The sequence below is a fragment of the Electrona antarctica genome (genome assembly GCF_951216825.1).
Source record: "Electrona antarctica genome assembly, chromosome: 12".
In the NCBI taxonomy this organism is placed as follows: Eukaryota; Metazoa; Chordata; class Actinopteri; order Myctophiformes; family Myctophidae; genus Electrona; species Electrona antarctica.
This window is the reverse complement of record NC_136793.1, coordinates 40,502,009-40,515,117: the sequence shown is the minus strand read 5'-3', so window position 1 is coordinate 40,515,117 and position 13,109 is coordinate 40,502,009. Positions and strand designations below refer to the sequence as shown.

General features: G+C 38.7%; 2 protein-coding genes across 2 annotated transcripts in view; one reads left to right on the top strand and one right to left on the bottom strand.

Annotated features, from left to right (window-relative positions):
• LOC306934405 (tetratricopeptide repeat protein 16-like) overlaps positions 1 to 2,215 on the bottom strand; it is a gene marked incomplete at both ends in the record, with an annotated part of 7,174 nt that extends 4,959 nt beyond the window's left edge. The window contains 4 exons of the mRNA XM_079516974.1: positions 422 to 559; positions 1,031 to 1,121; positions 1,667 to 1,848; positions 2,183 to 2,215. Coding sequence (XP_079373100.1) covers positions 422 to 559; positions 1,031 to 1,121; positions 1,667 to 1,848; positions 2,183 to 2,215 — 444 coding nt within the window. The remainder of the gene's footprint in view (positions 1 to 421; positions 560 to 1,030; positions 1,122 to 1,666; positions 1,849 to 2,182) is intronic.
• A 270-nt stretch (positions 2,216 to 2,485) lies between these two features.
• On the top strand, positions 2,486 to 12,568 carry slc2a8 (solute carrier family 2 member 8). Its single transcript, XM_079515705.1, has 10 exons — positions 2,486 to 2,891; positions 3,356 to 3,521; positions 3,898 to 4,104; positions 4,769 to 4,868; positions 6,193 to 6,404; positions 7,341 to 7,490; positions 7,608 to 7,716; positions 8,064 to 8,225; positions 9,633 to 9,778; positions 10,802 to 12,568. Exons 1-10 carry the CDS (start codon positions 2,794 to 2,796, stop codon positions 10,946 to 10,948), a joined length of 1,497 nt encoding a protein of 498 aa, XP_079371831.1. The 5' UTR covers positions 2,486 to 2,793; the 3' UTR covers positions 10,949 to 12,568.
• Positions 12,569 to 13,109: the final 541 nt, after the last annotated feature.

The following is a 13,109-nucleotide window of genomic DNA, read 5'->3' as shown; positions in this document are numbered from 1 at the left end:
AAGACACTAAATTAACTCCATAGAAGAGCATTAGCCACTGTGGCTTCCATGCACCCTTCAATCCTTGCTCTTGTTTCCTCATAATGTTGCTGGTCAAGGGGTGTAAATGTATCATGTTTATTTTATTTCACATTTACTTTACTCCTGTCTTTCAACCTGGCAGAAACCACTGTTATGATACCTGAATGTATCCCTGCAGGGATAAATAAAGGTCTAATCTTATTCTAGCCTGATTAGCTGACTGAAGCTAAGCAGTTTTATTAATCTATAATCGTATTAATCTAATCTTATTCTGTTCTTGCAGTCATGGATGCTCTGGATAATAGAATAGAATACACATAAAATACAATACAATTCAGAATTGCAACAGAGAATTAGATGTTTGAAGGAGAGGAGTTAAGAAATATCCAAGCAGACTGACCTGTAAGTAATAGATAAAGGCCATGCGAATGTGGAAGTCCCCAGGCTCCAGGACGCTGGCATGCTTGTAACCAGCTGCTGCCGACTGGAAGTCACACAGCTGTAGATATGCCTCTGCCTGTCGCACATAGAACTGGCTCTACAATGCAGGACAATAGCAACAGCGTTATCCTAAAGCAGTTCTCGAACCTTTTTATTTCAAGTACCTCTGTAACTCTGAGAGTGTAGAACCAAATGGACCCTTATGGGTTAATTTGGTTCCATTTGTACACTTGCAGAGTTACCGACTTGTAAGCATACATTTGGTACCCCTCGAGGAACGATGAAGGTTCCTGGACCCCTCTTTGAGAACCACTAATGTTGTCATTGCAATGTGCACCAGAACTATAAAAGGTAGCAACGTTTTGAGGTTGGGGTGAGGGTAGATTACCGGCGGTATGCAATAAAAATGAAAAAGATCCATGTACCTATTTAGGCCCAATAACCTCTTCATTATTCCTGTATGAGTCATGAGCATCCAAGTATGAAGCTCAACTTGGAGTTAGTTGGTTATGTCTATTGTCAATGGAAACAGTCAGGTGTATCTGCTACAGAACCGTACAAACAATACCTGATTTGGCTGTAGAGTCATGGCTTTGGAGTAGCAGATTACAGCCTTCTCAAACTGGAATTGTCTCATTGCCTCTTCTCCCTTTGAATAACTGCAAAGTCGACAACCCCACATGAGTTCTTGGTTGAACTTTTCAACCTATCTTCATATAAAAGTGGTCCTCACTAATGCTCATTATGAGATGGCACAATTTCTGTTTACTGTACTCACTGTCTATAAGGGGAGGGCTGTGGTCAGTTCAGAAACTTGCCTACCATTTTACATAATTAGTAAACAGCAAGTTTGGTCATTTGGTCATCACTGGCTTATATTATTCCATGCTAAATTTCCAGGAAGAGAAAGGATGTAGTTTCCATTATTGGAATCCCCAGATGATGTCATTGGTAGGCAGGTTTCTGAACTGTCCACAGCCCACCGATGAGAGTGAGACACAGACAGAAATGGTAACCATTGGACCAATTATGAAGATAAGGTTAAAAAGCATTGAAGTGCTCCCTTAACCAACCTGTTGAATCCCTTTAAAATAAATTGTCAATGAGAAAAATCTGAAAGAATAGGCCTATTATTTTACAGATAGACTACCTTGTTTGTGAGTGACCAACAACAACAGTAATGGAAATTATTAATGAAGCTCACTGCTCAAAAGCCTTGTTCCTTATAATGAAATCCGCCTGTAGGTCTGGTCTGCAGTCAGAATAGTTGTGCCCAGGTGTGGTCAGCTTGCTCGGTCCAAAAAGTTGTTTTAGCTGAACACTTTTATACCTGGCCTCTTCCAAATCCTGCTCTGATACAGCAGTGGGGAACAGGCTGTCGTCAACCTGATTTGTAGATATTCATCATTAAAATGCATATTAAGCCTACTTCTTTATAATCTGTTATAGTGGCAGATAGTAGAAAATAGCTATAGGCTATATTCTATAACCTAGGTTATAGAATAGCTGGCCTAGCCCTAGTTTACTTACAAATAGATACGAAATTGTCATGGAGACAAATACAATATACAATATCTGAGTAATGATATTTAATGCTTTGTTTTTGTAGAGGTAGGCCTACATAATAGGCCTACCTGATTTAACTATTATTTTTCCTTTTGTTTTATACATAGGCCGGCCTGCCTACTCTCAGTCTCATTATCATGCAAACTAGTTGTACCTGCTGGTCCTTCTTCTTTAGAGAAGAATCCATTGTGGGGGGGGGGGGTTACATGCATTAACTGGCATTCTTTCTCTCTGTTCTGCTCACAAGAAACTTTCTGTGTTGAGAAAATCTTGACGTAACCAAGGAAACGAGTCTTCAATACTTTTATTTTTCTGAACCGTGACTGAAATAGGACTGAACGTATACTTTTATTTTGAAACTAAGGTAGGCAGGGGCAGGAAATAGCACGCATGCCCCTTATCATCAGCTGACCTAAATGTTGACCACGCATGTTATTGTGGGTTTATTACTGCAGGTTTCGTGACCCTAGTCAATTGGAGGAGTACATTCGCATGCAGTGGCCGAGACGGAAATGATTCCAACAATTATTATAGCCGTTAAATATTTATGGGATTTTAGTTAAAATGCATGTACTGCATAGTTGTACGTGTATTTGGTATAACCGTGCTGTAACACGGCTATAACCGTGTCAGTGATCGTGCAGCTGCTGCTGCAGCTGCTGGTTCATTCCAGTCCAGCCAGTCAGATCATCATTCATTACCGATGATCTATTTGAGATCTATTTATTTATGATTTATGAGTGGCAGTGAACAAAGGGGTTCAATATGGATATCCAAAACGAAAGAAGACGACTGCTTGATGAAGAGGATGCAGATGACGAGTCGCCCACTGGAGTGAGGTCGGAGCAGGATGCATACCTTGAGTAAGTAGACCTAACCTGGGGCTACTAGGGCTATAGGCTACAGTAAAGACTTTAAAGTCTTTACTGATGTTGTATAGCAGTCCCATTTTGTATCCAGTATTCCAGGTGTTTGGCACAATTAACTTGACACAACCATATATATATCATGTCTGTCTCTATTCTTTATTTAAAGATTGAACTGCTTTTTTAGTCAACATTGTTGTTTTTAGTAGTTCTCCTTTCACGCTTGATCCTTGGTATAAGGAACGTGGTGAATATGTGAATGTAATATCATCTAATCTAAATATCATTTTGATGCATGAAAAGGGTTAAAAAATGCTTTTAGGTGGGTGGTAATTCTCTTGCCAACCTAAAATAGCCCACTCCTTATGTAGCCTACCCACAAGTTTGGGGTTTAACACCTTTACACACATTTAACCTTTTATCCTGTGTTTATATTTTTCCCATATTATTGTTTTTAACAGCAGGGTGAAGAATGGAAAGATGTACCTGGCCACATTTGTAGCCGTCCTTGGTCCTATGAGTTTTGGCTTCGTTTTGGGCTACAGCTCCCCTGCCATCCCTGAACTAAAGAGCATGGACACAGACCCACGGTTACGGCTAGATGCTGACCAGGCATCATGGTTTGGGGTATGACAGCATAGACACACATGACTCATGAACTGTGCTGGTATTTTAGAGCTTATATTTAGCTTTATGATGTGGTTTCATACCTCAGTCTGTCACATGTTAAAAGAATGGATGTATTGACAGATTTTTGTAGGTTGATGTAAATGTATACGTAGTCTGCAGTCTTTGTTTTGTACTCGTCATATTTGAAGAGGAAGTGAAATGCTTTTGCAACAGTAGCACGTGTGACAGTATGTACTTTGTTGAGATGTTAACTTATAACATCTCAACAACTAATTAGCTGTTACCTTCAGCCTTCTTCCGTCCAGTGCCATTCGACATTCGACCAGTGCACTTTACTGTACATGACGGTTCTGATTTTGTTTGTGCTTTTCAGTCCATTGTGACTATAGGTGCAGCTATCGGAGGTCTTCTGGGAGGCTGGATGGTGGACAAGATTGGCAGGAAGCTGAGTCTCATGTTCTGCGCTCTGCCGTTTGTGTTTGGTTTCACTGTCATTATTGCAGCACAGAATGTATGGATGCTGTACCTCGGTAGGGCCCTCACTGGCCTGGCAAGTGGAGTTACCTCGCTTGTAGTTCCAGTGAGTAAACTTTTTACTTTCGTCCAGGAAATACAAAGACAGTCATGGTGGCTGATCTACACTCCACCTCCAGTGTCATTAACCATTTATTATTAATAATAATGTAATGTTTTGGTAGTGGCTCCTGAACCAGCACCATGATACCCAGATTGCCCACAATGCATTGTGCAATGTGCATCATACCGCATCATCATACCACTGTGTTGCAATCTTTTAGGTATTCAATCAATCAATCAATCAAACAACCAGAGTCCAAGCAGGGATTACTTAAATTCACTTATAAAGTAACATTGTTCCCAGTTTTATCTTGAGCTCAGGAGGAGATAAATATTGGAGAAGAACCACTGCAGAAAAGTGTCTAACCAGAAGTACAGGAAATACAGGGCTACATGTTGTTGTCCTATGGCCCTATTGTACTTCCAGACACATTACATAATGTTATTGTTCAGTCTAGGTATAATGTTAAAAGGTTTGCATTTACTTAGTCATTACAGTAGAGTGGTAGACTATAGCGTATTAGGTACAAATTCCCTTATTTGGAACTTGAAGAACATGGGTATACTGTTTCAGAAGTCATGACCTTAGATTTTTGCACGTGAAATGATTGTATTCTTTTTATTTTTTTAAGCTAATGGTGATGTTATCTAATTTCCTCCTTGGGCAGCTGTATATTTCGGAGATGGCACATGAGCGAGTTCGTGGTACAATGGGCTCCTGTGTTCAGGTCATGGTGGTGTTAGGCATCATGGGAGCATATCTCGTAGGTATGTACTAGCTGTGAGTTTTGTTTTGACACCCAATGTTTTTTTAATCTGATATTAAGCTACAGATTCATGACATCTGTTCAGAAGAAATACTTTGTGACTCATGAATGTCATAATATCTACATTTCTGCATCTAACATATAATTAACAATAACTAAGTTATTCTATAGAGGCATTTGTTCCTCAAAGATGGCACCAAAACTGACATTACTATATTTCACCCGGAGTTTTATAACTTGTAAATCATCTGGGGAGCTGTTGTATATAACCTATATATAGCTCTTACAAGAGCAATCATGTGCTACATACTACAAACCATAGCATCACAATTTAAAAGCTTTAATGTGTTTATTCTGTGTAGCATTAAGCTATATTTCTGTCAAGTGACAACACTTTATTTTATGTTATAGATACAAAATGCTTGGGGAAATTTGTCTTGGGAGGTATTACAAATGTATGATTCGAGGCTTTGTTAACCCATTCTGGGGATTCTGTACAGTATGTACAGTATTCAAAAATGACAAAATATTTGAAGTTTTTCGGAAAACTTAGGTCAGGATTTAGAAGGCTTTTTAGAATCGGCTTCAGTCCAAAATGGGTTAAAAGGTGTTAGTCAAACGTCCAGGTAAAACAAAGCCGAACAGTGACAATCATGTGATATCATCATCTTAGGCCGTGTTCAAAATTCCTCCCTCCTAACCGATACGTTTCTCAGTGGCTATTCCTAATCTTGTTAGCGGCATGCCACACATGTTTGTCCATTAAATGGCTCAATAGAGTCTATTATATCAAGCTAGGTGGGCTGTCTTGTTTGCTCTAGAAGATGCTTTGGTGTGGGGAGAATTGATACTTTCCAGATTATGTGGTCTAGACACTAGATTGTTGTGTCAGACCTTCTGATGCCCTCTCTGTGCAATATCTTTTAACCAGAGTTTGATTTAGTAAGTTGAATGAAAACAAATTTGTAATTTTCAGGCATGACTTAGCAGACAAAATAGTAAATGTGAAAAACTAGAATGTGAAATGAAAAACTGCAAAAAAACCCCCACAAAAAACCCAATACTCTATAATTGTTGTATGCCATGACTTCAATGTAGTATTATAATAATTCTAATATATTTTATTTGTATTGCACTTTTCAAAACAAAATGCTTTACAGCAACAGGATGAAATCAGAATATCTGAAAACAACAACATGACATGCATAATAATCATTGTATTACCATATTATAGCAAGTACATTTTATATGTCCACACATGCTGCAGGGTACTACAGCTGGTTACTGATGGGGTTTTTCTAACCCATGTCTGACCACTTTTACAGGGTTATTCCTGGACTGGCGCTGGTTGGCTATCTGCAGCTCCATTCCCCCAACACTGATGCTGTTCCTCATGTGTTTCATGCCTGAGACACCCAGGTTCCTCCTTTCCCAGGGTAAGAGGCGGGAGGCCGAGGAGGCACTGCGCTTCCTGCGAGGCTCGGACACCCCTGTTGAGTGGGAGTGCGCCCGCATCGAGGATGCTTGCGATGAGCAGGTGATTGGATGTAATTTGGCTGACCTGTCAGCTTGTAAGACACATGCATGCAAGTTCTCAGTCGTCACAACTGATTTTAGTAAATTTTATAATATTAAAGAGTAATAGAAATAGAATACATGTTCAGAAGCATCGTTCATAAAAGCCCTAATGGTCTCGGATATTTCATGAAAGCAAAGGTTCAAACCTCAATCTGCAATTTCTTCAGCTGCTTTGCTGTATGTACAGCAGGAATATAGGTTTAGAATGATAATACCTAAACATACTTACACAATGCTAATGTGGAGGACTCCTTTCACGAATCACAGATCAGGACTTGGCCTGACAAAAGATGATTTGTAATTCTCATGATATTTGTTTTTGCTTTAGTTCCTGAAGACATGGATAAAGACATGTATTATTAAAGCACTTGCATTTCTGTACAATGCACATTGTAACTAACTTGTGTATTTGTGTGTAATATCAGAAAACGCGAGGAAATCCCCCAGAGAACATAATTTTCCCACAGGAGGGATCAGTGCACAGGGGAGACGACAGTGTAACATTAGCAGTGAAAACAATTGCTGTTTTGGGGATTTAACTTGTTGTGTAGAGTCACATCTTTGCAATTTATTATTTTTATCAAATCAAAAGCTTAAATTATGTATGCTCAAACCAACATTATGTTTGAGGTCAAATGTGATTTAGGTCAAAGACCAAACAAAGACAGACGTTATACCATGATTGAGAGTATGGATAATTGTGTCATGGGTACAAACACTTAGATATATGATAACATTTAACACTTTGATATGATATTATGAGTCTTATCTGGGCATCTTTAATCAGTTGACACATTTTTAAGTTAAAGTTGCTCTAAAGATTATTTAGTTCTTACATCAAACCTCTGAATGAAAAGTAGTTGGATGATTGTTGTCTCGCCTCTGTCAACCTCAGGGCTCTAGTCTTTCGCTGGCTGACCTGAAGGACCCAGGCGTCTACAAGCCTTTATTTATTGGCGTAATGATGATGCTCTTCCAGCAGTGGACTGGGATCAATGCCATCATGTTCTATGCTGAAACCATATTTGAAGACGCTAATTTTAAGGTAAGGGAGCTTCAGTGGTGTCTAGCTTGAGTCAATTAGATATCATGTTTGATTGTAGGGTCCGGGATATGATCAGAAAAACTAAAAATGTGTAAATTTCCATTGTTTATTTTTCAGGACAGTGACTTTGCTTCAGTGATAGTGGCATTGATACAGGTCATATTTACAGCAGTAGCAGCTGTAATCATGGACAAGGCTGGGAGGAAAGTCCTTCTACTCATATCAGGTGTTTATGTGTGACTGCTACATTAATGTAGGGTTGAGAAATGTGTTAAAAATGATATATTTTCCACAAAGTACACAACTTAAGACTACTAACCAATGACCATACTGTACATAGAGACTCGTCAATAAAATGTGAAACAGAGCTATAGGAGTAGCATTATGTCTTAGTTTCCCACTGTTTTCTGAATTTTGCTGAGACCATGCATAACAACTTGTAAACCGTAATAGAGCCAACACTGCAAATATCTCCATTATTATACTGTAGTTCATTGTTTGTTGATGTATTTTTCTATTTGTACCTTGTATTAATATTAATACGTATGTTTTTTGTTCACTCTCTTAACCAAGGAGTTGGTATGACCATCAGCACAGCAGTGTTTGGAGTTTATTTCCACCTCACAAGTGGTCAACCGGGCAATGGCTCATTACCCACCCTAGTGTCGGCAGACCTGAACCCTCACCCTGACTTTGCCTGGCTGGCCCTTGCTAGTATGGGTGTCTTCATCACAGGTGAGCTATTTATTCAAGTTAGTGTGAGTTATATTTTTTGGTTAAAATAAAAGTTTTATGAAAAAGTTAAAGCTCTATAATCCTTGCTTGCTTGCTATAGTGTTTGTTCAATAACAGGGGTCTCTCAGTCTCTCACTTACAAATACTTAATCTCTTTGATTTATTTGATTTTATTTAGACAAAGACCAAAAATAAACCATTCATTCATTCATTCATTCATTCATTATTTATTATTTGCAGAATTATTGTTGTGAAATTCCTATTTTTCTCAAATAGGAATTTGAGAAAATTGTCTCAATTTCAATTCAATTCAATTCAATTCAAAAGGCTTCATTGGCATGAGAAAACTTACGTTTACATTGCCAAAGCAAAAAGTGGAACAATACAATCAAAACAAAATGTATGTACAATTGAAAGTCAGAATCTCCAACTGTGAACTGTCTCACTGTGAATGGGACACCCTACACTACCAGGGTAGGGGTAGGGGGTATTCACAACCTATCCTGCTCAATATGTACACCAATGTGAAGAGTGACAAATCTTGTAGGAAAACATGACCTCAGATAAACTTGGAAAACATCCTAGTCGTGTCCTATAACGTATACAATCACTGCAGCACATGACAACTCAGGTTTTGCCAAGCACCCATGTGGTTGTCACATGGGCATTTTCAGTACTATTCCAGGTAGCAAACCTGAAGAACCAGAGCTGACATTGGAAATGTTCTGGAATCGTTCTGCTGTCTTTTTACAGTGTGGCTGAAGGCCAAGCCATACTAGGGTTTGTCTAAGTGCTGTCCTCGCAAAAGTAGACCAGTCACAGCTCATGCTGTGTGTGCACTGTGCAGTGTGTGCGTGCGTGCGTGCGTGCGTGCGTGCGTGCGTGCGTGCGTGCGTGCGTGCGTAATATACAGTATGTAGCTACCGGTATGTCCATTTGGACAAATAAGGTATTCCCTCACCACACTAGAACATGTACACAAGGGGCAAGGTAAGGGCAAGGTAATCACAAGAGTCAAATGCAGAGAGACAGTGTAGTGCCTCAGTAATCTAGGATCATAAACCAAGAACCTAGCATCGGTCTAAACAATATTGGTCACACTTTGACTGTATATCTTGTTATTTTATGGATCTTTGTGTAATGAGTAACTAAAATGACGTCTTTAAGTGTCTTTAAAGTTCTCACTATGCCACAAACATCCATGTTGAAGTGACTGTTATTGTCACTGCAAAATTTATGGCTTTTTTAGATGGGCTATTTTCAGCTCCCGGTCCGGAACCAAGTACAACTCGGGTCTTATGATTCTCAGACAGATCCAAAATGAAAGAATAGTAATGAATCTATTATGTCCTCCGATCACAATGCCCCAAAAATATTGACACCTTTTAAATTCACTTCACTCTTTAGCTTTTGCCCTGGGTTGGGGTCCCATTCCATGGCTGGTGATGTCTGAGATTTTCCCCACCAAAGTGAGGGGCTTTGCCAGTGCAGCCTGTGTCCTCGCCAACTGGGGCACTGCTTTCATCATCACCAAAACATTCAAAGACCTGATGGTAAGTAGTACTCAGCAGGATGATCATTTGAAACAAAATTTATAAAATGTAATGCATTTGATTCTTGTCCAAACAAACTGTGAGCCATCTTATCAAAGTGTCAGTCATATTCTTGGAATTGTGAATTGTGTAGCTGAATGCAATTTGTCAAATTCAGCAAGACAAGAAACCCATAGTCCGACGGCTCGTTATTCCGACATTAATAACCATAACCGCCACGTATGTCGGACTAACGGGATGTCGGACTAATGCGCAGACCGCTCACGGAGCAGTTGGAGAGGGGGGCCCTAACGCCCTAGCAAATCACATCAATGACTGCTCACTGCTCCTAGGATTGATAAAATGTAGAGGACAAATTTCACGTATGTTTCCATTTTAATTTGCCTCTGGGGGAGCCGCCCAATAGAATGTGGATAACAGGATGTTGGCTTGTTTGGTCCGCCCTCAGGCCTCCTCTTCCAGTGGGCGCCTATGTTTTCATACCCACTAACAACAATGTATGCCTCTGCCGACAGATTCAGTAGCGCAGCTCTGAATCTGTCCTGGAGAGATTGATGAAAATATCAGTGACAAAAAAACACCCCAAGGAGTAGGGACCAAATTAGTATACAATTCATAAAATATACGCCCTAAACAGCCGTTCTCCAATATGCAGAAGAATGTCATGAAGTCACTTGTCATTAGTGTGAATACTCAACATCACATTTTAGAGATGCACAATATATCGATTATCATATCGGTAATTACTTTCAAAAGTGTATTCGTGATAATCAAAATGATTCCCCATATTCTGTGCCAATATCCTGAAATATCATTCTTCTTCGCACATCTGGATATACACATCTAAGAGAATGAAATCATATCTGAGATACCACACAATATATTGCACTTAAATCCAGCCCTTGCCCTATTTCTATGGAATCTTGGGTCATGAAATATTGTTGTAAAGTCCTTGAAAGGTCAAATGTCATAGATCAAAATGCACAAACCATGTTTCTACCTTCATTTCTTCATATCTTCTAGGACCTCATAACCAGCGCTGGGACCTTCTGGCTGTTTTCTGGGATGTGTGCTCTTAATGTAGTCTTTACCATCTTCTTTGTCCCAGAAACCAAAGGCAAAACACTAGAGCAAATTGAAGCCAATTTTAGAGGGACACCAGCACTATAAACAAATGCCTAATTTATACTCTGTTGTACGACAGTGTCCTGTGCCGAAAATAGCTGATCTACAAGTGCACAAGACGTTGAACCATCCGCATTGTGTTGTAAGTTTGTAGAGCCTTGTGGGCTATTTGTGGTGCGGGACACCGTCATACGACGAAGTATAAATCAGGCTTAACCACTCACCAAAGCCTAACTTTGACTGTGATTTTGCTGTCAAAGTCACATGCAAAAAAAGGAAGTATAGAAAGTTCTCAAATTAAGATAAAATATATTGACTGACTGTTGTAGCGGGCTACAGTATGGGCATTTTGAACGCTTATTAAATATGTCAAGTTGACCACTATGCACCCCTTAATCCACAGCCTTTGTACTGCCACTTTGTAATTTTAACTGGTGCACTATTAATTGAGGGATGACTCATCCCTCAATAGTGGGATGAGACAGCATGTCTCCTTCACCCCCACATTCCTTCCTGTATATCCCAGCGTCTCTCTGGATTTGTACTAGTGGCCCTATGATATTAAGCTTACTTCTCCCACATACTGCTGTATGTGGCAATGGGATAACTGTTATTTGTACTGAGTTATTTAATTCTCTTTGTTGACACAAGCAGCTAAGTTTTTCTATACTATATATTTCGGACTGTACATGGTATTTATGAATCCATGTGCATGTTTAATTTCTTCCTAAACATTGTGAAAATGTTTTGTCCATGCACAGTTTCTCTGTGTTTCATTAGTTTGTGGGAGCTCGATTCACTAATAGATCAGATCAATTATGATTCACTCTACAGATTTAGGGACTTTACATGGCTATAAGTAGTATCTATCACTGTCATTCTCATATAATGCACAGTTTAGTCATGGTGCCATCTCTAAGATGCAGGCCTTTTCCAGTTGGGGGTACACCGTTCACATAAGCTGCATACCGTATAATAACAATCTACCCTTATTTATGTTTTACACATTTTATTGTAAAACAAATTGATATCAAACATCATTCATTCTGTGATTGTTGGGGTCTAGTAAAAGTGCCATATTGTCTTCACTGAAAAGAAAATCCTTAATAGTGTGTAAATTAATTTAATGATATTGGTTTTGCCTTAAACTTGGGCTACACACCTGGAACAATCATAACCATATTCAGGTGTTTGAAATGAATCTTGAAATAATTGTGTTGTGAATCTTAATATTCTGAATGTAAAGCAGGTGAATTTCACTACTGTCTAATGTTTACAAAATTTCTGCTGGCTGTTAATTTACATTTGCATAGATTTTATAGACATGGAAGAACATAATTCTGGGGAGTCCCATATGAAATAGGACAGTGGATAATTTATAATAATAATTGATATAGCCTACCTGCAGTATGTAAATGTATCCTCTCTGAAAAGAAATGAGCTTTATTTATGCTCTTCAGCTCCAATTGTGCTTTTAAGGAGAATTTTGTAAAGTGGTTCATTTAATTATAAACATCACAGATTTTACTTTTGTCAGTTTGATATCATTTTTTTTATATATGCTGTGTGACTGTCCAATCCAATACTGTACAAGCTGCTAGTCCATTCAGCTGAAGAAATGTTGCCCTTTTTTACAGCCACTGGCAAATAACCACCTCTCATAATTGTTAATATTTTAATGTTTTGTTTCCTTGTCAATGTATAATTAATAAAACAAAATGAATATATGTGAATAAGTTATATTATAAGTGAATAAATGTGTCTTTATTTTGTATAATGGGATATACTATCCTGTCTAAATTCCTGGTTTTGAGCCACATTGAGCCATAGGAGGATATAAGAACAGGGGTGTTTGTAAAATACAGGATAGGTTCCTTGAGAAAAGAAAACATCATGCCAGTAGGCTATTCCTTTGTTACAGGTCACTCTGAGCACAGACACTTTGTAATTTGCCTACTATATGAGATTCCTTTGTGCTATCATGACAACATACATCACAACACTTCATCATCACACAAAACTAAACAAGACCTCTTATTACCATTTTATTACCTTTTTTATAGGTTATACGGATATGCTCATAATATACATTTAAAGGTACATCTGCTAAATTAATTATTTAATCATGATGACATTTCAAAATAAAGGTCTACCCAGTTAGTTAGGCGGTGCTGAGGTGATACATACAAATACAAACGGTGCCACA